Source organism: Myotis yumanensis, unplaced genomic scaffold, assembly GCF_028538775.1.
Source record: "Myotis yumanensis isolate MYYU_CA2020_CCGP unplaced genomic scaffold, mMyoYum1.0.hap1 SCAF_9, whole genome shotgun sequence".
NCBI lineage: Eukaryota > Metazoa > Chordata > Mammalia > Chiroptera > Vespertilionidae > Myotis > Myotis yumanensis.
The window spans coordinates 22,347,376-22,371,669 of NW_027223760.1; the positions used below are offsets into that span (position 1 = coordinate 22,347,376).

General features: G+C 41.2%; 2 protein-coding genes across 3 annotated transcripts in view; one reads left to right on the forward strand and one right to left on the reverse strand.

Annotated features, from left to right (window-relative positions):
• CALU (calumenin) overlaps positions 1-18,787 on the forward strand; it is a 33,751-nt gene extending 14,964 nt beyond the window's left edge. The window contains exons 3-7 of one of the 2 annotated variants that reach the window (XM_070423852.1): positions 5,287-5,480; positions 8,922-9,088; positions 9,784-9,844; positions 15,040-15,239; positions 16,440-18,787. In XM_070423852.1, coding sequence (XP_070279953.1) covers positions 5,287-5,480; positions 8,922-9,088; positions 9,784-9,844; positions 15,040-15,239; positions 16,440-16,544 — 727 coding nt within the window. In that variant the 3' untranslated portion in view covers positions 16,545-18,787. Of the gene's footprint in view, positions 1-5,286; positions 5,481-5,552; positions 5,747-8,921; positions 9,089-9,783; positions 9,845-15,039; positions 15,240-16,439 lie in introns of both variants that reach the window. The other variant, XM_070423853.1, reaches the window with a different exon arrangement.
• An 824-nt stretch (positions 18,788-19,611) lies between these two features.
• OPN1SW (opsin 1, short wave sensitive) lies at positions 19,612-23,116 on the reverse strand. Its single transcript, XM_070423860.1, has 5 exons — positions 22,762-23,116; positions 22,302-22,470; positions 21,794-21,959; positions 20,914-21,153; positions 19,612-19,978 (listed from the first exon to the last, which is right to left on the reverse strand). The coding sequence occupies exons 1-5, from the start codon at positions 23,114-23,116 to the stop codon at positions 19,859-19,861; spliced, it is 1,050 nt and encodes a 349-aa protein (XP_070279961.1). The 3' UTR covers positions 19,612-19,858.
• Between the last annotated feature and the right edge of the window lie 1,178 nt (positions 23,117-24,294).

Genomic DNA, 24,294 nt, shown 5'->3' on the forward strand with positions numbered 1-24,294 from the left:
AAAGAGAAAGAGAGAAGCATCATTGGAAGAGAAGCATCATCGATTGGCTGCCTCCTGAACACCCCCTTGGGGATGGAGCCTGCAACCCCAGGCATGTGCCCTAACTGGGAACCGTGACTTCTTGGCTCCTGAGTCGATGCTCAACTGTTGAGCCACACTGGCTGGCCTACAATATTTTACTCTTTTTCTCTCTCTCTTTTTCTACAATATTTTATTCTTAAACACTAAGAGAAGTCAGAAGATTTTTCTAGGTAGAATGAGAAACTGTCCTAAAACACTTGAAAGTAGATAAAGAAAACAAATACTATTAAAGAGTCAGTTTTCTATTAGGTTGCTTTTCTAACTTTGAGAGACCGTGATCACTTTTCATTTTAATCTTATAAATGTGCTAACATTCCCGGCTGAAAATAGAGCTGCATGAGGGAGTTCTCATTCTTCATGTCTTGCCTATTAATGTGCATGTCCAACGCACATTTTGTCTGCACATATTTGTCTGCAGAATTACTCTTAAATAATGAAAGGCCCTTTGGCTTAGTGTCAGTCAGGCTCTGTGCAGGTAGTGGAATAGCTCTAGTAACAGTTTTTAGTAGAGAGAACGATTCTTTTTTTGTCATCAGTGAATATCAAAAGTGCAACACATGAGCAGACTCCATTTTTTGTTTGAATAAGATCATACTTTTTATGGAATGTATGAATGAGTCAGGTACTGTTTGCTTCTCCCTAATTTTGGAAATAATGACAAATATCCCCAGTTCATAAGATAACATACTGTTAGAAGCAATAATTCCTGGTGAGTTTTTTTTTTTAACTTATTCACTGTGGCATTTCTAAACATTGTTTTGGTAGGTGACTATACACCAGACGTTGGAAACAACAGATTCCCCTCTTCCATCTATTCTAGAAGGCAAGTAATTATTAGGAGACAAGATTATTGTTCATACCTGTAGTTGTAAAAATTCACTTTTTTTTATCCTCACCTGAGGATATGGTTTTATTGATTTTTAAAAATTGTTTTTATCTTTTTATTGTTTTTCTTTTTTTTTTTAATCTTTTTTTTTTTTTTTTTAAGAGAGAGAGAGAAACATCAATAGGTTGTCTCCTATACATACCCCAATGGGGGATCATATCCACAACCTAGGTATGTGCCCTGATTGTGAATTGAACCCCAACCTTTTAGTTTTGGGGACACTGCTCTAACCAACTGAGCCACCTGGCCAGGGCAAAAGTCACAAATACTATTTGTAGTTAATCCTCACCCGAGGATCTTTTTTTTTCCATTAATTTTTTTTGGTAAAATTTAGGGGTTTTTTCTTTTTTTTTAATTTAAAAATTCTTTTTATTGTTTAAATTATTACATATGTTTCCTATTTCCCCCATTGACCTCTCTCTGGCCGCTCCCACCCCCCAGCACATACCTCACCCCCCTACTGTCTGTGTCCAAGTTTTTTTGGTTGTTTTTTGTTTTTCAGAGAGTAGAAGGGAGTTAGGAGGGAGGGGGAAGAGAGAGAAAAACATCGATGTGAGAGAGGCACATCAATTGGCTGCCTCCTGCACTCCGAGGATCAAACCCACAGCCCTTCCTTCAGTTTGAGGGCTGACACTCTAACCACTAAGAAAAACTGGCCAGGCCTTCACTACTATTTTTAAATCTTTATAGTGATAGCTACTAAAGAACTTTAAAACAAAATTTTAAATTCCTTTTTTTATTAAGAATGCTGACAAATAGAAAACTTTTTCTCTATGTGTTACATTCTCAACCTCACTCCGCCACCTCAAGAAGTCTAAGTTCATTTATGGGTCCTTAAGGTGAGGATTTATTTGTTTTTTTGTGGGGGTTTTTTAAAACACTTTATTGTACTTTTGAGATTTTTATTTTATTTTTTAATATATTTTTATTTATTTCAGAGAGGAAGGGGGAGAGGGAGGGAGAGAGAGAGAGAGAAACATCAGTGATGAAAGAGAATCATTGATTGGCTGCCTCCTGCACACCGCACACTGAGGATTGAGCCTACAACCCGAGCATGTGCCCTGTCTGAGAATTGAACTGTGACCTCCTGGTTCATAGGTCAACGATGAACCACTGAGCCACCATGGCCCAGCTGTTGTTTATACTTCCATGGAAAAGTAGACTGAGGCCAATAAAATTAACTTTCCCAAATGGGTAGAGGATGGAGGCTGGGGAGCCTGACTTATATTTTTATTTATTTATTTATTCCATCATTATCTACCCTCCTATACCCTCTTTGTCTCTTTTTAGAAAAAGGTTGCCTACCACTGTATTAAACATTGGGGTAGTTCTGTTGAAATAAATAGAATGACATTCAGCCAACATCAGTGAGAAAAGCCCATCTTGAATAGTCATGTCTTTTTTTTTAAATCTGAGTGATCCTTCTTTTTAGGCTACTTATTATAACTTATAATAGCTTAAAATTTTCTTTTGGGAGCCCTGGCTAGTGTTTCTTAGTGATTAGAGTATCAGCCCACACACTAAAGGGTCTCAGGTTCAATTCCTGGTCAAGTGTACGAATCTGGGTTGCAGGTTCAATCCCAGACCCAAGTTGGGGCAAGTGCTGGAGGCAACCAATCAATGTCTCTCTCCCCCGACCCCCCCTCTAAAAATCAATGGGCCCTAGCTGGGTTGGCTCAGTGGATAGAGCATCGGCCCGTGGACTGAAGGGGGTCCCGGGTTCGATTCAAGTCAAGGGCACATGCCCGGGTTATGAGCTCGATCCCCAGTAGGGGGTGTGCAGGAGACAGCCGATCAATGATTCTCTTTCATTATTGATGTTTCTATCTGTCTCTGTCTCTCCCTTCCTCTCTGAAATAAATAAAAATATGTTTTAAAAAAAATCAATGGAGCCCAGCTGGCATGGCTTAGTGGTTGGGCTTTGAACTATGAACCAGGAAGTCATGGTTCGATTCCCAATCAGGGCACATTTGGATTGCAGGCTCAATCCCCAGTGTGGGGTGTGCAGGAGGCAACCAATCAATGATTCTCTCTCATCATTGATGTTTTTATTGCTCCCTTCCTCTCTGAAATCAATTTAGAAAATTTTTTATAAATAAATATATTTAAAAAATCGATGGAAAAATATCCTGAGGTGAGGATTAATAAAACAAAACAAAATAAATTTATTTTGGGAATGGAAGGGGCTATGATATCTTGCCCTTTTTATCTGAATTGTATAGTGGCACTGTTGGTAGCCAATATCATTTGGATGCAAACTGGACCCCACAATAGATAATTCAGACATTTTAATACTGGTATAGCTTATTTTGCTACAGCGTTAAAGTTGCAAATAATTTTTTGTCCTATGTCCATGTAGATAAAGGAGGGTATTTAAGAGATGACTTCTTACTGCTTTATCTTTTACTGATTTAACATTTAAAATCAAAAGCTACAAGATTACACATTCTCTGAAGGAAAATGCTTGTTAATTATAGGATGTAAGTTATGCCTAACAACATATCATATCAATATGAGTCTTCTCATAGTGACACTCATACTCTGATTCTAATCACTTTCCAATGTATTCATGAAATGGGAAAAGACATTATTTGATACCAAGTGACAGTCTTTTTCAATCCTGCATTTAATAGAGCATAAGAATATGCCAGGGTTTCAAATCTGTTAAGAGTTTTGATTTAAAGTTCCTATTCTAGCCCTGGCCAGTGTGGCTGAGTTGGTTGGAGCATCGACCTGTACAACAAAAAGGTTATGGGTTCAATTCCAGATCAGGGCATATGTCCAGGTTGCAGATTCAATCTCCAGTCAGGGTGTGTATGGAAGGCAACTGGTTGATGTTTCTCACTTTTTCCCTCTTTTTTCCTCTTTTTCTGAAATCAGTAAGAACATATCCTCAGGTGAGGATTAAAAACAAAAAGTGTAAAGTTCCTTTTCCAAACTGGGCCACTTACTTGTGTGACTTTGCATGTTATTTTAGCTTCTATGAATAGTTGATTGTATCTTTAAACTGAAGTTTTCAAATGCACATGTTTTGAAATCCTTAAATTAAGGTAACAGATCTAGTGAAAACAAGCTCAGGAAGGGCAAAGTATGTTGATTTTTGAGCTTTGTAATTTTGCTTTATCATGCGCATGCTAACCCTCTCAGCTTATTAACATTCTCATAATCATATGCGTTCTTCCCACATTATTTCCTCAGTGTTCTCTGTTTTTGTGGTTATATGTAGAAATCCAGTTTGACATAGTATATAATAAGCTACTGGCCATTTTTTAGAATAGCTTGCTTCTGTCTTTGTGTACCTGTTTTGTTTTGTTTTTCTTTTTAATAATTTTTTTTAAATATACTTTTATTGATTTCAGAGAAGACAGAAGAGGGAGAGATAGAAACATCAGTGATGACAGAGAATCATTGATCAGCTGCCTCCTGCATGCCCCACATTGGGGATCGAGCACGCAACCCAGGCATGTGCCCTGACCGGGAATCAAATCATGACCTCCTGGTTCATAGGTTGACACTCAACCACTGAGCCATGCCAGCCGGGCTTAAATAATTTTGATCGAGGTATAAGTGATCTCAGAACTATTTTTGATATTGTTAATTTTTTTAAAATACATTTCATTGATTTTTTACAGAGAGGAGAGGAGAGGGATAGAAAGTTAGAAACAACAATCAGCTGCCTCCTGCACACCTCCTAGTGGGGATGTTCCTGCAACCAAGGTACATGCCCTTGACCAGAATCGAACACGGGACCTTTCAGTCCACAGGCTGACACTCTATCCACTGAGCCAAACCGGCTAGGGCTGATATTGTTAATTTTTAACAAAAGTGTTATTTTTTTTTTAAGGAGCTGAATGTTTTAAAGCCTGGTTTAAAGTTTTGAATTTTTAGAAAACCATGCCAGTAGTTGTGATTATATACCAAGAAATTGAGATTCTCCAAAAAGCAATAAAAAATATTTGCATGTTGCTTGATACAAAGAGTAAAGATAGGAATGGATATTCACTCCTGAATCCTGACCATCGTCTGAAGCCTCTCGAGAGAGAGAGAGAGAGAGAGATGGGGTTTGCTTTTGGATCCAAGTGAACCAGCCATGGACTGTGCTTGGCTTTATCCAGATGACTCATTACAAACCAGTAACAGGTCACTTAAGAGAAAAATTTTCAGTTGCATATTTGGCAGTTTTGTTTTGAGGATAATTTTTATTTCCGTGCTTTAATCTTGGGCAACAACATCTGTTGTCACAGCACACACCTGGCTAAATAAACCCAGAGCCTTGTGTCCTTTTAACCTCTTGCTGGATTTCTCTGCATTTTCTACAGAAAGATTGTAAGTAAAATAGATGGCGACAAGGACGGGTTTGTCACTGTGGATGAACTCAAAGACTGGATTAAATTTGCACAAAAGCGCTGGATTTACGAGGATGTAGAGCGACAGTGGAAGGGGCATGACCTCAATGAGGACGGCCTCGTTTCCTGGGAGGAATATAAAAATGCCACCTACGGCTACGTCTTAGGTAGGTCCCTACCACCTGGGGGAAAAGCCTTGTGGAGCTGGCACCTTGAAACGTAACTGTTTTGTCTTGTAGAATGATTGTAGATAAAATAGACGCGGATAAAGATGGGTTTGTGACGGAGGGGGAGCTGAAATCCTGGATTAAGCACGCCCAGAAGAAATACATATATGACAATGTTGAAAACCAATGGCAGGAGTTTGATATGAATCAAGACGGCTTAATCTCCTGGGATGAGTACAGGAACGTGACTTATGGCACTTACCTGGGTAAGGGGCAAGATGTCAGCCTGGCAGAGACCATGGTCTTGAGTCAAAGAAACAAATGGGTCACGCAGTGAAGGAAAGGAAGAAACTGCTTACCTTCAATAGCTCAGTGCTGAGCTGATTGCCCTTTATTTTATTCATTTTAAATTTGTATACTGTGTATTTTTTAAAATTTGTTTAAATTTGGTTTTTGACAGTCTGGAATCTTCTACATCTTTAGCATTTTATTTTATTTTTTTAATATATTTTATTGATTTTTTACAGAGAGGAAGGGAGAGGTATAGAGAGTTAGAAACATCGATGAGAGAGAAACATCGATCAGCTGCCTCCTGCACACCCCCTGCTGGGGATGTGCCCACAACCAAGGTACATGCCTTGACCGGAATCGAACCTGGGACTCTTGAGTCTGCAGGCCGACGCTCTATCCACTGAGCCAAACCGGCTAGGGCTACATCTTTAGCATTTTAGATATACATGTACCATGTTTTCTTTCTGTCATCCCTCAGAGGAACCGTTTTTCAGATCTTGTCTAAAAGGCTGCATTGTTCCTACAATACAAAGGAAAAGGCTTTGATATTTCTCTTTACATGGTCACATTAAGGTGTTGGACCTGAAACTCAAACCAAATTAGATTTCTTTATAGCTGGTGAAAATCGGAGGAAAATTAGTCTTTCCTTAATAAAATAAGATCAACTACAGCTCTCCTTGATAAAATTTAACTATTTCAGTATGCCTGCTTACTGAAGTTTAGAAATAAAAAATTCCCATTTGTTTTCTCTGGCACATGAGTTTATCATCCTGCTTTGCAAATGCTTCAAGGCAAATAAATGTGATTTTGATTGCTTTCTGATGATTTGGTAGCTTGTGTGCTTGGCCACCTGTTAGTAATTTTCTTTTACTTAATACACTTTCCTGCAACTGAATGCTAGGTGGCGATCTTACTGAGTTAATGATTTAGGGTGTTTCTGTTAGTGAGATTCCCCTATTGTACATGGTTACAGTTGAGACAAGAATGTATAAATGTTCCTTCTTGCATTTTTATCCCAGAAACTAGGCAACTTTCTGTGTTAAAGCAGGTGTTTTCCACCTCTGACATTGAGTGTATAATGGTCTGTTTCCCCCACTAGATAGCCAGCTGTCCATGTTAATTACAGGACCCGCATGCATTTCTAGTGAAGAGATTTTTATTTCTGTGTTGGCTTGTTCTCATTCCTAAGACTAAAGTGGCAGTCTCTTTCCAAGCTTGGTACTTAGCCAAGAACCAAACATAGATTTCACCCAATTAAGAACACGTGTATTAAAAAGTCAAGGCAGATGGAGAGGCATCCGTGCTGCTTTCTCTCTGGCTGGCACCCAACATGCTCCTGATTTATTTGGAATTAATTATAAATACAAAACACAGGGCAGACTGTTGGTGATCTAAACAGAATGGTGTGTTAATAAATCTCAGCTCAGACCTAGGCACTCACTGGCTGCCCAGAATTAATCTTAAACTCTTTGTATGATTATGTGCATAAAAATCTGTTGAGAGCTCTGTTAGCTCACAGGGCAAATGATTTGATGTAATGGGTATTTCTACTGACTGAGGCTGCATAAGCTGAAGCACTGGCTGGAGAAGCAATGTCTTTATAAGGCATCTTTCCCGGGAGGCAAGTGGGTGGGCAGTACCCTGGGGATAATGAGTTGTCTTACAGAAGTGCTGAGGAGTTTTTCGTGAGTGTGTTCTTGATTCAGTTTAGAGTTCAGGTACAAATCATCTTAGCTTTTCATTAAAATCGGTCGTAATGAATCTGCTTTCCACCAAAAGACCAGTAACACTATCTCTGCCACAAGTAAAATATGAAAAACAAAGATCCACCATACCTATAACAAAACTAGATCAAGAGCCTACCCAAAGCTGTGTGCAGGCTGGTGCTTAGGACAGATAAAGCACTCCGAGTGTGATGGTAGGCACATGAGTTTAGTCATTGAAAAAAAAAGTATGTCAGAAAAGAAAAAGTTTATGTCTTTTTCATCCTTGTGTATATGCATGTTTTCAGCCTTCTTGATTCCAGTCACCATGTTTTACCCTATGGAGGAGAAGAGGACTCATAGCTGAGAATCTAGTCTTAATGTATAAGTTGTCTTCTGTTGTCTTGTTTATGTTACGTAGTTGGTACTAAAACATTACTTGTTTAGAAGAATTAACTTAGTATATGAAAAAAGTAATATTTTTCTTTAAGCCTATTCATAGCTTTGAATATACATATATAAGGTCCCCAAAACCTCAGATTCAATAAACTGTCTTACTGAGTTTTGACATTCAACAAATAATAAAGCTTCAAGCTGCTCACCTGTCAAAGCAATAGTCTTTTTTTAAAAAAAACTGCTTAAAATTTGGATAGATAAAACTACAGTGTTAAAAGTTAGCAGCGTGATATTGTTGAAGGGGCCCCGTGTGTCTTTTTATAAAACTAGTACCATATCTTTTTTTATTTGGTCAGTATGTTATAGGAATAATCATTCCTTACCTTTTAATATGGTGTCTTACTTTCAAAGTGGTGGTGTTCTATTGCTTGAATCCAAGTGGCCTATAATGAGAAAGAAGACCTTTGATATCTAGCTTCTTACTGGGAGCCTACTGTTTAATAAAAATAGCAATAGCTAACATTTATTGAAGCCAACTATATGCCAGGCACTTATATTTATTTGCTCATTTAAACCTCAACAGGCCTATGGGGCAGGAACCATTATCATCTTCATTTTACAGATGAGTAGATTGAAGCACAGTTAGGTTACTTGCCCAAGGTCACACAGCTAGGAAGTGTGGATTCAAGTTTGGATTCAAACCCAGACTGTGTGACTTTAGAATGATCACTGCACCTCAGATATAACTAGAAAACTCAAGCCCTCAAACAGCCTCAACCCCCAATAACTGAAGAATTATGTAATGGCTCGTAGCCCAGGAGCCAGGGCTCCATGTTGAAGGGCAAATATTTACATTTGATTTGGACCTGACTCTAAGGCCTTTGATTACCAAAACTGAATGAGTGTCTACTCTGCTGCAATTGTACCTGTGTAATCAAGAGGTATTTCTTCATTGTTTGGTCTGTCTTTCTTAGAAGTTAATTCCCCGGCCCACACATTTTCATGTTTTCTGGAATTCTTTTAAGATTTAACCTAAATTTTTGTTTTCTAGATGACCCAGACCCTGATGATGGATTTAACTATAAACAGATGATGGTTAGAGATGAACGGAGATTTAAAATGGCAGACAAAGATGGAGACCTCATTGCCACAAAGGAGGAATTCACAGCTTTCCTGCACCCTGAGGAGTATGATTACATGAAAGATATAGTAGTACAGGTGGGTGAAAGCAAGGATTCTCAACAGAAATGTGGTTTCTGTTTGCTGCTTACGCATCTTCCCCTTTCCCCTGTGTTTGGAAGAATGACTTGCTGAACAAGTGCTGGCCAGCTTGAGTCCAGGCTCTGTCACTGTTTTTCTCTGATCAAGTCATTTATCTTAGGTGCCGTAGGCTTTCTCTTTAGTATGACAATATTTATCATCAAATAATGTATTTTGCCATTTCATTGCTGGTTTCCTATTGTAAGCACGAGAGAAAATATCCCATGACCAGTAATCAGGTACTGAGTAATAATAGTGATACTGAATATTTCTCACTGAAGGCAGTTACCAGTAAAACATAGGCTGTAGCTGTCGACATACTCAATGATCATATCTACTGTTAGTATGACTTCTGTATAACTAGGACCAACAGATCATCGTGGGCTTGGTGGATAGTTCATTATTGAGCAGTGCCAGTGTTCCTTCAAGAAGACTCATAGTTCTTTTAGGTTGAAACATAAAACAGTGATAATATTTTATCATTTTCCTGCAAGAAGAACAGCAATTTCCTGTGGTTTAACCATATCCACACATATACATATAAGCATAAACATACATGTATATGTGTGTGTTTATGAATGATGAGAAGCTGCCTAAAACGAATTCACCCCTATACTAACTTTAATAGTCTTTTCCTAATCTCTCCTCTCTAGGAAACAATGGAGGATATAGATAAGAATGCTGATGGTTTCATTGATCTAGAAGAGTATATTGGTAAGTTTCTCTTAAGAGGCTGAGAAGCTTTAGAAGAAGATATGTTCACCCATAGAGACAATTTACCCCATTGGTCAACTTTTAGCACATTAAGCCAGACCAGTGTGAGGAATAGTGGGTGTGGTAAAGTATTTGTAACAGCACTGTCCAACCAAAATGTAAATGTGAGCCACATATGTAATTTTAACTTTTTCATAGCCGTATCAAAAGAAAATGAAAAGAGCCCTGGCCCCTTTAGCTCAGTTGGTTGAGCGTTGTCCCGTGCACTGAGAGGCTGCTTGTTCAGTTCCCAGTCAGGGCACATGCCCGTGTTGCGGACTCAATCCCCAGTCAGGCATGCAGGAGGCAGCCAGTAAATGTTTCTCTCTTATCAATGTTTCTCTTTCCTTCTCCCTTCCCCTCTCTCTTCCCTTCTCTCTTCCCTTCTCTCTTTCTCTCTCTCTCTCTCTCTCTCTCTCCTCTCTCTCATCAATAAAAACAGCCATGGCTGGTTTGGCTCAGTGGATAAAGCATCGGCCTGTGGACTAAAAGAGTCCCAGGTTCAATTCTGGTCAAGGGCATATGCCCGGGTTGCAGCCTCGGTCCCCAGTGGGGTATGTGCAGGAGGCAGCCGGCCAATCAGTGATTCTGTCACATATCATTGATGTTTCTATTTCTCTCTCCCTCTCCCTTTCTCTCTGAAATCAATAAAAGTATATTTTAAGAAATAAAAGCATATTTTTTAAAAAATAAACAGATGAAATTAATTTCAATAATATTTTATGTAACCAGATATTACAATCTCAACATTATCATAAACTATTGAGGGTTTTTGTTTTTCATACTGAGTCTTTAAAAGTGTATTTCGCCCTAACCGGTTTGGCTCAGTGGATAGAGCATCAGCCTGCAGACTGAAGGGTCCCAGGTTCAGTTCCGGTCAAGGGCATGTACCTTGGCTGCGGGCACATCCCCAGTAGGGGGCGTGCAGGAGGCAGCTAATCGATGCTTCTCACTCATTGATGTTTCTAACTCTCTATCCCTCTCCCTTCCTCTCTGAAAAAATCAATAATATATATATAAAAAAATAAAATAAAAGTGTATTTCATACTTACAGCACATCTCAATTAGGACCAGCCACATTTCAAGTCCTCAATAGTCCCGTATGGCCAGTGGCTACCATATAGGCCAGCACTGATATAGTACATCCCAGATGCCCTGTGGAAGTGACAGTGAAGAGTTGAGGGAGCCTAGACTGGCATAAGGAAACCCAGGAGAAGATAGGGAATAGAATAAAAGAGACAGGTGGATAAGGGGCCAGGATTGCTGGTTCCTCTTAGAGCCTTTTGTTTTCACTGTGTTCATTTCAGATTTTCCATTTAGGTTCTCTTTTTGTTTTTTAAAGTTTCTCCTTTCTGCCATTTTTTCTTGTAGTTGTCTGTTTTAAAAAGGTTTTTTTTTTTTGGTTGGTTGTTTTTTGTTTGTTTTTGGGGTTTTTGATGCTACACGTGTACTTCAAGGCTAATTTCTCCAAAGTGCAGCTGTTTTTATTATCCTCAGAATAATTCACGATTTCTCCATTGCCTTAAAAAAAGAAGCCGCCTCTCTTGAGCAAATTGTTTCCCAATCACTATGATGGAAATTAAGATTAGTAAAGGAGAAGAGATGAAAGATAATTACAGATATCTTTGTTACAAATGTCATTCCATTTTGAAAGATACTAGGTAATTTTATATTTCACATTCTTATATTTATTCATAGTAACTTAATTTAGTGCACTGCAGTTTGTTTCATAAGCCAGTATTTCTTCTCACTGAAACAGCATTGAACAATCATTCCTTTACTCAGATTTTGTCTAATTATACCTGCTACTATATTTTCTAGAGTTATCAGTTGAATTACTTCTTGAAAATGTACCATTTTTTATTTTTTTTCTAAGAGTCAGTGATGTACTTTGAGTTTTTTAGAGAAAGAAGGATAAGCGATGGACCTGGGACATTTTTTGGAAGTGATTTTTTGTTCTCAGTGGAGTTCATCAGCACAATGGAAATAAATGCTTGTGTGCGTTTACTGAGCACATTTCAAAGCTGATGTTTTCTACTGTTAAATATTTTATCTTTTTATTCTTGGCTTTTGCCGTCTTATCAACATTGCTAAAACCGGGGGACTCATTCCTGATGAGACCAATTAGATTTTATAACTGTTAATACCATCTTTTATCAAGCAATTAGCCAAATGAGATATTTTTGTCTCCTTTCCTATCACATAGATTCAAGGACAAAGGAATTGTGTCTTGAAACTACTGCCTTCTTGACTATGTATATGTTCCTTTCTTTTGCAAATCATCAACTAATGCTAACACTATTACACCCAGATAATGGGCTTTGTAAAGTCGAAAGTCTCCCAGTATCTTCCAGTTTCTAGGGATGTGCTGTCCTGTTGAGAGAGATCCTAAAGAAACAAATGGTCTTTGATTCTTATTATCATTAATAAAAAGTCTTCAGTTACATTTTTTTATTCTTTAAATTTATTACAGAGTATTGCAAACATACACAAAATTAGATAGAATAATATAATGAATCCCCGTGAACCTAAGCCCAACAGCCATCATCCCATGGCTAATCCTTTCAAATCCATATCCACTTCTTTACCTACCTCCTTTATTATTTTGAAGTAAATCCCAATCATCATTTCATTGGTAAATATTTGGTTATGTATCTCTTTAGGATACATGTGTGTTCCTAAGAACTTTTAAAGCATAATCTCAAAAAATTAGTACTTCCTTAATATCCTTTAGATTGAACCCTTTTTTTAAAAATATATTTTATTGATTTTTTTACAGAGAGGAAGGGAGAGGGATAGAGAGTTAGAAACATTGATGAGAGAGAAACATCGATCAGCTGCCTCCTGCACACACACACACACACACACACACACACACCCCGCCACTGGGGACGTGCCCGCAACCAAGGTACATGCCCTTGACCAGAATCGAACCTGGGACCCTTGAGTCTGCAGGCCGACGCTCTATCCACTGAGCCAAACTGGTCAGGGCTAGATTGAACCCTTTCTTAATAGAAAATTGAATAGTATTATTCATATCTCTACTCATTTAGATTTAAAATGCACTTACATTACATTGTATGTTCTAGCTTCTATTAATGTCTTTTAAGCCACATTTATTCACTCTCTAATTCACAAGTTCCCAGTCTGTATACTGTGAAAAGTCTCTGACCCTCAGGGGAGATAGGGCAGGGCGCTAGCCCAGTGGGTCATACAGATCCTACGTTTTCTGAATACACTATATCATGGGGGGAGGAGGGTGATTGGCAAGTCCTGCTCTGAGGAACTACTTCTTGTGTTAAGGCAGAACAGAGTAGTTCTACTCTTAACCTTGCTCAAATTCAGAAAAAATGACTGCACCAAGTGTCAAATGACAAACATAAAGTAATTTAGTAACGAGTTTAATGTCCTCTCTTCAAGGGAAAACAATCCATGTTCTGGGCTAGCACAGTGCCTCACAAGCAGTGGAGCACTCTTCCTGAGGGATTTAGCACAAGAGCGAGGTTTATAGAGCATTGGAAGAGGCAACACTGAAAGGACAGATTGACTAGAAGGTCAGGGATTTCCTTATACTAGAGGTCCTCCTGTTTGTGAGAGTCAGGTAAGCTGAATTGGAGATTGTGATGGATGTAGATTAGGTTTCCATGGCAGTGAGGCATTTCCTATAAGTACAGGCTGACAGGTTAGATTTGTGTCATGGGCTGGGCCACTGGGACAGCCTTCGTTTTGTGGGTCCCAACATACAAATTACCTTTATCACACTTAAATAACTACCTTTGCTTAGAAGTAGTATAAACTTTTTAAACTTCTACGTGGTGTGTTCCCATACCTAATTGAAGTGTACCTACCCTTATTTAGTTGTCACATAACTCAGGAGTCTTCAGACTTTTTCACTCTTGTAATTCCTAAAAGAATTTTCACAGACAATATCCCCTTATACATTTTTAAATTGGCATCTAAAATATTCAAATAGAAGTTTAAACAGTTGTATAGAAAAATCTCTTTGTATATATTGACATTTTAAATACTGTAGCCACTTTGTACCGACCATATTCATATAAATAATTTAAACAAACCAACTTTAAAAAGTAATTTGGAGATTCAACTTTGAATTGGGTATTAGATAATAGCAAAAAGTTGTTTTTGTAAAATGTGATGAAGGCATTTGGGCTCTATAGGAAAATGCCCATTATTTTAGAGATACATTCTAAAATATACTTAATAATTGGTTGGAGACAGGTTTGGCTCATAATACACACTTCTGAGAATTTAGAACAGCACTTTTCTAAAGCCAATGGTCAGGTTTAATTAGTTACCTTGAGTAAAGTGGAATGTAGGAAACAACTGTCTTGTAAAAGTCTTTATATTTCTTGATGCTAATCATCTCTCTTTATTTATGCTTTATTTATTTACTTACTTATTTATTATTTTTAATCCTCACCCGAGGATATTTTCCCATTGATTTTTTTTTTTTTAGAGAGAGAGTGTAAGACAAATATCGATGTGAGAGAAACACATTGATTCGTTGCCTCCTGCCTGCTCCCGGACCACGGCCCAGACTGGGAGGCTCCTGCAACCAAAGTACATGCCCTTGACCAGAATTGAACCCAGGACCCTTCAGTCCACATGCCGACACTCTATCCACTGAGCCAAACCGGCTAGGGCTATTTGTGTGTGTGTTTTTGTTCTTTTTTAATATGTTTTTATTGCTTTCAGAGAGGAAGGGAGAAGAGGGAGAGAGATAGAAACATCAGCACATAGGAAATAAATGCCTGTGTGCATTTACTGAGCCCATTTCCCCACTGGAGAATTGAGCCTGCAACCCAGGCATGTGCCCTGACCGGGAATGGAACCCTGACCTCTTGGTTCATGGGTTGAAGCTCAACCACTGAGCCATACTGGCTGGACAATGTTTTTTGTTGTTGTGTTTTTAAGATAAGGGCTCTCTTTGCTTTCATATCACTCAAAAGCAATAGCTGGAAATATTCTTGTTGCAAGATCAATTAAGATTCAGGAAAATACCTTATTTTCTAAGTTCTCTAAAATACTGCTGTTAGGTTCCAGTTGGATGAGGAAGGACGGGTAGATCAGATTAGCATGGAGCAGTCGTGGGAAAAGGGCAAATCCGTCTTTTCTGTGTATGTCTGTGCACATAGGTGACATGTACAGCCATGATGGAAAGGCTGATGAACCAGAATGGGTAAAGACAGAGAGAGAACAATTTGTTGAGTTTCGAGATAAGAACCGAGACGGGAAGATGGACAAGGAAGAGACCAAAGACTGGATTCTCCCATCAGACTATGATCATGCAGAAGCAGAAGCCAGGCACTTAGTCTATGAGTCAGACCAAAATAAGGTAAGTCTGGCCAGGCCCCAACAATCTAGCAGTGATGGAAGTCTATTTCTGGGGGATTGCCTAAAAAATCCCGATTAAGGTACATAAAGCATTTGTGGTCTTAATTAATCTAAGTCTGCTACCAACCTTAAAGTTGGTAATTAAAAGCTTACAGGGCAGCAATCCCTTTGCCCAGTGTACATAGCATTGGAGGAATTTAGGCTTCAGAAAAGAACCTCTGTATATAACATGCCCTGCATGTATCATCTGTTCTCTATGGATCCCCAGGAAATTTTTTTCTCTCTTTTTTTTTCTTTTTTACTTTGTTCTTTTACCAATTACAGGTTCATTTTCCCTACTCAAAGCTGGTTATTTCCTTCTTAAATCAAATATGCTTTTTAGAATTAAGTCCTTTGTAGTAGGTTATAAATAAGCTTTTTCTGGAGCCTGTTAATATTGTCCTTAATCAATTATCTGAGGTATTTGGTTCATTAAAAGAGTGGTGTTACCCATCCAAATTTAGGGATTTTTAGTATCTGAGCATTCTTTTACCTAGGCTAATCTTCAGTTTCAAAAGCAGTTTCTTGTCATGAAGCCTTTTTAAGGGTCAGTCTGCCTTGAGGTCTTACTCAGAGACTTCAGTAGCCAGGTGCTGTGTCCTGTGAGGTTTGTAAGAAAAAGAAACTCATGCAATCATCCCTTGGGAATGTGGCCTAGATAATTTTTTAGATGAGTATCTGAGCCTTCATTTGGGGTTGTGCCTGGAATCTGATTGGTAGCTGGAACATAATGGAGGTGAGGACTCTGCTTGATACTTGCAGACTTTGTTGTTCCTGTTAGGCAGTGACTTGATTCATTCTGAAGTATTTCACCCAGTTCTTTACTATCTACCCTTATGTAGGAGATATCCACCTTTGCTCCAAAGGGGGGCATTCTCTCCTAAAGAAACCTGTATCTCTAGCGTTGAGTTATTGAGCTATATTATTTCTAGCCTTCCACTTTTAACTTTCTTGATAAGAAAAAGGTATTAATTGCATGTGTGTGTGTGTGTGTGTGTGTGTGTGTGTGTGTGTACAGGCCAGGAATGGAGGGTATAGTTCACATATCATTTACTGGGAATTAGAGTCTTAAATCTTGCCAAACCACTGTTGATCTATAGTAGTGTTTCTAAATTTGGAATGGGAAATATATCTGCCTCAATTCACTGTTCTCTAATTTCAGGATGGCAAGCTTACCAAGGAGGAGATTGTTGACAAGTATGATTTATTTGTGGGCAGCCAGGCCACAGATTTTGGTGAGGCCTTAGTACGACATGATGAATTCTGAGCTGCAGACAGAGGAACCCATGTTTCTTCAAAAATAATTTATTTTTACAGCTTCTGGTTTCACATGAAATTGTTTGCGCTACTGAGACTGTTATTACAAACTTTTTAAGACGTGAAAAAACATAACGAAAACCATCCCGTCCCCATTCCTTCTCCTCGCTGAGGGACAGGAGGAAAACTGTGCTTCTGAGGAACAACTAATTAGTACACTTGTGTTTGTAGATTTACACTTTGTATTATGTATAACATGGTGTTTTATTTTTGTATTTGTTCTTTGATTGGGAGTATGATATGCAGGATTAAGATCCTCAACTCATAGGCAAAAATTAGCCCTTCACTCTTTCTCAACCCTTACCATGTAATTTTTGTAATTATGACTTAATTACTTTTTTAAGCCTGAAATCATTAAGAAATGTTTGGAAGAGAGGAAAAAAGAAAAAAAACATACCCCACTCTTTATATTTAGAAAAATGATAATCTTGCCTATTGAAAAGTGTATTTCATCAATAGTAGGGGCCATATATTTTATTCAGTTCAGCAACTGATCGTGGCATTATCTAGGCAAGGACAGAGCCCTGTGCTGTAAGAAAGCTTGGCTCAACTTGATTTTATTCATCCTATTTTTTTTCTTCCCTGTAGGACTAGCTGTTTGCTAATTTTGTCAAGCACAGCTGTGGTCGGAAGCGTTAGGGCCAGTGTCCTGAAAATCAAGTATTGAATGTGATCTTTTTACAGAGCTATACATAGAAACAACTGGAAAACTAAAGGAAAAATACAAGTGTTTTCAGGGCACACCGTTTTTTCTGGGTGTGTGTCTGCTGAAGTGCTCAGGACTGTCTTGCCTATTGAATCACTGTAAGTGCCCCATTTGGCTCCTATTCCCCAGATGTTCCCAGGAATTAATTTTGCTTTCACTGCAGTTAAATTGTGCTTCTTGCCAATCATGTCATTGAAAGTGCCTTTAACAAGAGAAATGATGACTGAATGAGGACTTTCTTAAGAAACCCTAAGATAAAGAGAAGTTGTTTTGGACCACCTTTTATGAAAGCTTAGAGCCTCCCAATGTAGTGGGGATTTTTTTTTTCTTCTCTTTCAGACAGTGGTTAAATAGCAGTATTAGTGTTGCAGTGTTTTTATTTTGTGGGCCGGTTTCTAAAAACCACATGCTGCTGAATTTACCAGGGATCCTCATACCTCAGAATGCTAACCACTTACTCCCAGGCCGTGTCTGTGTCAACTAGAGAGCTTGAGTCAGACTCGAAGCTGAGAGGCCTGCAGAGAGGGCTCTTTGGTTTGAGGACCGTTGCTTACCCTTCCTGCCTCTGACCCATCACTCCCTGTCCCCCCACCACCCCTGCCAAACGAAAAGCTTATCTTGGATCAACAGATTGCCAGTCTTTATCAAAGAGAGAGACCTTGTAGAAAGAGCTGAAGAAACCGGCCCCTGTTCCCAACTCACTCCACCCCTGTTTTACATAACACAAGCTGTCTTTTTGGTCCCTTCGTACAGATGGACCTCTTTTGAGAGAATTTATTGTATTCCAAGTTTTTAGCCCTCAGGTTACTAAGATAAATATATATAACTAACCTTTATTATTTCATATATCTTTCTGGATTATATTTGGGTGGTGCTGGGTGATTATTATAACCTGAATTTAGGTGTATCCTTCGGTCTTCCATGATCATGTTGAGGTGGGCTACTTGGCCTGGTGAAAAGCCAGATATCATGTAACTTCACCCCAGCCTTTGCATTGAGCTCTTGAGAGTGGATGTACTCTTTTACGTTTAATCCCCATATAAGGGGCATGGAAATTCTCTGCCTTCCAGATTCCCCATTTTTATTGTTAAGAAGACCAGAGATAACTAATATGCCACCAACCCTGGCTTCGTTAGAGCACATCAGGACTGGCAGGGGAGCCTCGCAGCTCACAGGGAAGGGAACCCAGGCCTTGTGTTACAGTCACACTTAGAAAGCAAACCTTCATCTGCTGAGACAGTGACTGCTGGGTGCTCAGCAGCAAGCATTGTACTCAAATCTCGAATGACCCCCCTGGATTATGTTTTTGGTTTAAATCAAACCTGGGGCTGGTGGACAGTCGCTGCACACCCATATTGTGTGTCCTGTGAATGCTAGCTCTCTTGAATTTGGATGTTGGTTATTTTTTATAGAGTGTAAACCAAGTTTTATATTCTATAATGCAAACAGGTACCTATCTGTTTCTAAATAAAACTGTTTACATTCGTTGTGGAGTATGCGTGGCCTTTATTCACTTAAGAAATAGAATGCTTGCTCGGAATTATGAGTGCTCTAAAATGTCAGAAAAGGAGCTCTCCTGGAAAGGTTATATACCCCTTCCTCAACCAGAGAAGGCGCTGCCTTCTTCCAAATTGGCTACTCTTCTCTTCCTGTTCGTGAAATCCCGCATCGTCCTCACTGCAGTTGTAATCCCTCTCTCTTCCCTTAGGCCGTGTAACTGCTCATTACATAGGTATCTGACACCAAACACAAGCCACTCCTGAATGTACACACAACATTTATCCTGATTTTTATTTCAAAAAAGAATATTTTTCAAAGAGGAAGTATAAAATATAAGGTAAAACAGTTTTTTGAACATTTTGGTGTGGTTTATAAATGATACCAAGATGTGCAATTTTATTTTGAGAACATAAAATGATTTAAACTGTTAACTTTGGTAAAATACACCTCTTAAGATAGATATATTGGTTTAGCCAAATAGGCGGAGAGAGGGAAGGGAAACACCTGGAGTGAGCCATGCTGGCTCGAGCCCATGGAACCTGGCTGTTGCTGCCACAGCTATACTGACGATGGGAATATACGATACAGCATAAAGAAATTCGTTCAAACTCACATTTGGGGCCTACTGAAGGTTTTATTTGTTTTTTCTTTAAGTCTCTCCCATTTCTAAGGCGTTTTCTCAGAATATATTATCGCAGAAGGGAGAAAATGTTACTAAAAAGGGAGGTAATTGTTACCCATATACTGAAAACCCAACCACACTCCTTTATAGATGCCTTGTCTGTAGAGATGAGTCTGCAGTGCTGTGAATCTTGCCACTTAGTAGAAACATGGTTGCTGCAAAGGGCTTGATGTGTTCCAAGATGGACCCAGCTGGAACGGTATCTTTGTAGGGAAGTAAGGAATAATAGGAAAACGGAAAATCGATCCCCCAAAATGGTCATCACGCCCCTTCCCATCTGTTTTCTGCATGGTTAGTAGTTTGGTTTTTAGCAGAGGAAGTAGAAATTTCCTTAAATGTAAAATCCTAATTGCTGCAAATAGTCCAATATGGCGCCTTAGCTGGGGCCCACTTGGCTAGAAGAGAGAGTAGAAACTTCCGTTTTCTGGGAGCTGGACATGTCAGACTCATCTGTCATGGACTTCCCACACACCATCTCCATCATGCAAGCCCGGAACTGGAGAGAAAGGGCAGAATTGGAGATAGCCCCCTCGGCAGACCAGAACAGAGGAGATAACATCAGGAACTACGGGAAGAAATTTCTCTGTTGTATCCCCAAATAATGCCTAATGCCCAGGATCTCCTCAGGTGGTTTTGAGTATATCTTCCCAGTTCTGAGACTGGTTAGATTCCAGTCCAGGACTTCTCGCTGCTTGTCTACATAATCCTACACATTCTGGCCAACTCACTGTTGGGGAGACTCATAAACTAGCCTGCCTCCTAGGAGCACTGTGAGAAGCAGCCCTAGAGTAGGTCCACCCACCCACCCTCCCCCTTCCTAGAAGGTCCTTCTGCTGGGGAAAGGACTGCCAATCCTGTTTCCATCCAGATTCACATTCGTTTTGAATCCATCTCAGGGACTGAAGAAGTAAGATAATTCTCAAGACAGGAACTCTCCTAGATTTGTCTAAGTTTTTTGTTTGTTTATTTGTTTAGCTTAGATTTAGGAATTGAGGGATAGGCCACCTGGGACCTTCAGATGATAAGCCACTTTAGATTTTATGCATGTGATTTCTGTGCTCCACACATGCTCCTGCAGGCTAGAAGTTGGACAAGAAAGGATTAACTGAATTGGAAGGACTAGAATGTAAGGGAGCTATCAGTTTTTCAATAAAACAGAAAACCTTTTCACTTATCCTGTCCTTTGGAGCAACTCAATTTTTATGGCTCAAGTTCTATTTTCTCCGGGTTCTATGATACTGTCTCGATGACCACACCTTCCTCCCTGTGCTTCTATGGGCTTCCTAGGCTACTAAGTGTTTCTGTGGCTTCCCTTGTTCACCCCTAACCCTTGGGGGTATAGTCTAAGGTACTCGGAGTTAAAAGTCATTGGTGACAAGAACCAGGTCTTACAGACTAGGGTCTCACAGGAACGTGAATGGGGAACTTTACCTGCTTATTCATGAAGCAGTAGATGATGGGATTGTAGACGCATGCGCTCTTGGAGAAGAAGGCAGGAATGGTGACAAGCCGTAAGTCTAGCCCATGGTTACGGTTGTTGACCATATACATGGCCAGGGCAGCATAGGGCACATAACAGAGACAAAAGGACCCCACCATCACCACCACCATGCGGCTCACCTCCCGCTCAGCCTTCTGGGTTGAGGCCGACTCCTGCTGCTGGGCAGCAACCTGGGAAAAGCACAGAGAACATCACATCCTCTTCTCCCCAGCCCTCAACTCCCAGGTCTCTGGAGGATTTTTGTTTTTTATCGGGGGGGGCGGGGGGGGCATCTGCTCCAATTGCTTCTCTTCTGCTCCAGTTTCTGGCCTAGTCCCCATGGCTCTCCCTCCGTGAGGAAGCCAGGATGGAGGCGGCTCTAGTCTGGGTCAGTGGAAGGGATCACATGCATGTCTTGACACCTATATTTGAGCAGGGGTGACTCCACCTTAGTCTTCATGCCATTTCATCATTCTGCCTATCCCCACTTCCTTCTTTGCTTTTATTTTATTATTATTATTTTTTTTTAATCCTCACCCGAGGATTTTTCCATTGATTTTTAGAGAAAGTGGAAGAGAAAGGGAAAGACAGAAATATCTATGTGAGAGAAACACATCGATTGGTTGTCTCCTGCATGAGCCCCGACCAGGGCCCTGTCTGGGGAGGAGTTTGCAACTGAGGTGCGTGCCCTTGACCAGAATTGAACCCAGAACCCTTCAGTCTGCAGGCCAATGCTCTAACCTGGCTATGGCTTTTCCAGATATGTTCTAGAACATTCCCCGACTCTTCCCTCTCACCTGGAGTCCCCTGACCCTCACAAAAGCCACTCACAGCTCTAAGGGCCCCCAGCAACTGAGAGTAGGAGAAGCAGATGAGGGAGAGAGGCACAATGAAGCAGAAGATGAAGAGGAACCAGGTATAGTACTCGCTGCGATATTTGGTGCCCACAGTGTACCAGTCCGGGCCACAGGAACATTGCAGGCCCTCGGGGATGAACCTGTAAGAGACCAAACACTCACCCACTGGACGGCACTTGCTCACTGCGGGGGCCACCACAAGGATGTGGAGTGGGAGCCGAGATTCCTGCATTGGGGTCTCCGTGTAGAACCCAGGGGATGCCCAGTGACTGGGCGGGAAGGGCTTTCTGTGCTCACCAGCGAAGGGTATAGCAATTTGAACTGAAGAGTAGACTTTAGGATTTGTCTCCCACAGCCTTTTCTCTCACCTACTCCACCCGTTCATTAAAAATTAGAAATAAAAAAGAAACTTTACCCAACTCTTTCCACCCACACCACCCTCAGCTTCCAGCAATGTCAGCATCACTGCCCTGGGCTCTCACCGGCTCCAGCCAAAGAAGGGTGGGATGGAGACACCAATACCAATGGTCCAGGTGGCCAGAACCACTATCAGGGCGTGCTTGGAGCTGAAGCGAAAGCTGCCGAAGGGCTTACAGACGACAATGTAGCGCTCAAAGGCCAGGAAGGCCAGTGACCAGCCTGTTACCAGACCTGCGGTGAGACGTGAAGGTAATGGGGTAGACAGCCCACCCCGCCTGGCAGACGGAGTGAATTACAGAGTGGGGCAAGCACGGGGAGACAGGGTTGGACTAATGGGTGGGATAGAATTTGGGATGCAGTGGGTCAACTTTCTAGTCCAGGCTTTGCGTTCCAATATGCAAAAGAGCACCAAACTCCCCTAGACTCCTCTTTTGGGATGCACTCCGGGTCGGCAGGCCGGTTCCTGGTTCCAATCCCAGCTCAGTGTCCTTTGCCTCCCCCAGCCCCCTTCCCCGGAAGTACCTGCTGTAGAGCCCAGGAAGGCCTCCAAGGCACAAACATGGCGGCCGAAGACGAAGTATCCCTGGCAACTGGCAATGAAGACAGTGAAGACAGAGAAGATGCAGAAGAGGAAGCCCCCCAGGGACACATTGACCAAAATATAGTTGAGGGGCTGTCTCAGCTTCTTGTAGCGCAGTGTGGCCACCAGCACGGTGGCATTGAGTGGTGTCCCTGCAAAGAAGACAAAGCCCATGAAGGCCGCCTGGAGGTGGAAGGCCCAGACAGGGGCAATGTGGTACTGAGGCCCGTCCCACGGTCCCACCGAGGAGATGTTCTTGAACAGATAAAACTCCTCCTCCCCTGACATTTTGCTCATGGAGGTCCCCCACCCCCTCTCATTCCTCTTATAGATTACCCTCCCCCCACCTCACCAGAGAACCCAGCCTCCAAAGCCACTTTGGAGTTCCCTGAATGGTCAGCGCTGATCCTAAGCCTCCTAAGGACAAAGTTTGGGATTAGAGACCCCCTCCCAGCCCCCACCTAAACCTCCTTTTGCAGCCCCAAAGCCGATTGTGTGTCCTTCAGAGGATAAAAGATTGGGCTCAAAGAATCCGGACATGCACTACTGGGGACTGGGGTGAACAAGAGTCAGCTCACGGAGCCTGGGAGATGCTGGCCCATACTTAGTAAAGGTGCTTACATCACTTTTTTAAAAAGATTTTTTATTGATTTTTAGAGGGGGGGAAGTGAAAGAGAGAATTATTTATGTGAGAGCAAAACATCCATCAGCTGCCTCCTGCATGCTCCCCACATGCAATTGAGCCTGAAACCCTGGCAACTGGCAACCTTTCGGCGCCCAGGACAATGCCCAAGCAACTGAGCCCACCGGCCAGGGCTTCCACCACTCTTTCATTTTCCCTTTGAATGGAGCTCTCAAGGGCACCCACTCAGTTTAGCTTCTGGCACCACTCCCTCCTTTTAGGTGTCTGCATCCCATCTGCCCCTTTGTGGTGGTTGCCCCTAAGTCTCTCTCTCCAGAGATCGGGGGCTCTCAACCCGCCTGGAACCAGCCTCAGGCTGCAGGAAGGGACGGGGAACAGGGAATGTCCTGGGAGCACCTTAGTGCACAGCCTTCATGGAAGGGGTCCGTCGAAAGCATCGGCCGCCTGTTTCTCCACGTTGAATCTACCCGGAAAGTACACCTTTCCTGCTCAGACCCTGGTTGGAGCACTGCCCCTCTCACACCATGTTCACGCCTGTCTCTGCCCTTAGCCCAGCAGTGCCCAAGCTGCCACAGTCTTTTCTCCCGTCCGCTCACCCACGTCCTGTCCTGCCTTCACAGCCTGACTGGCCAAGACCCCTTCTGTGAAGCCCACCCCAGTGATGCCAGTGTGCTGTAAGCCCCACCTACACTTGCACTCAACACTGCACGTCAGCCCTTAGGGCTGCATCTTCTTCCCCACCCAGCACGCAATAAATGCATAGATGAAAGTGACACACCTTCCACAGAGGTAAGTTAGAGTGAAAGGATGGCCCGTAATGGCAGAGCAGTAT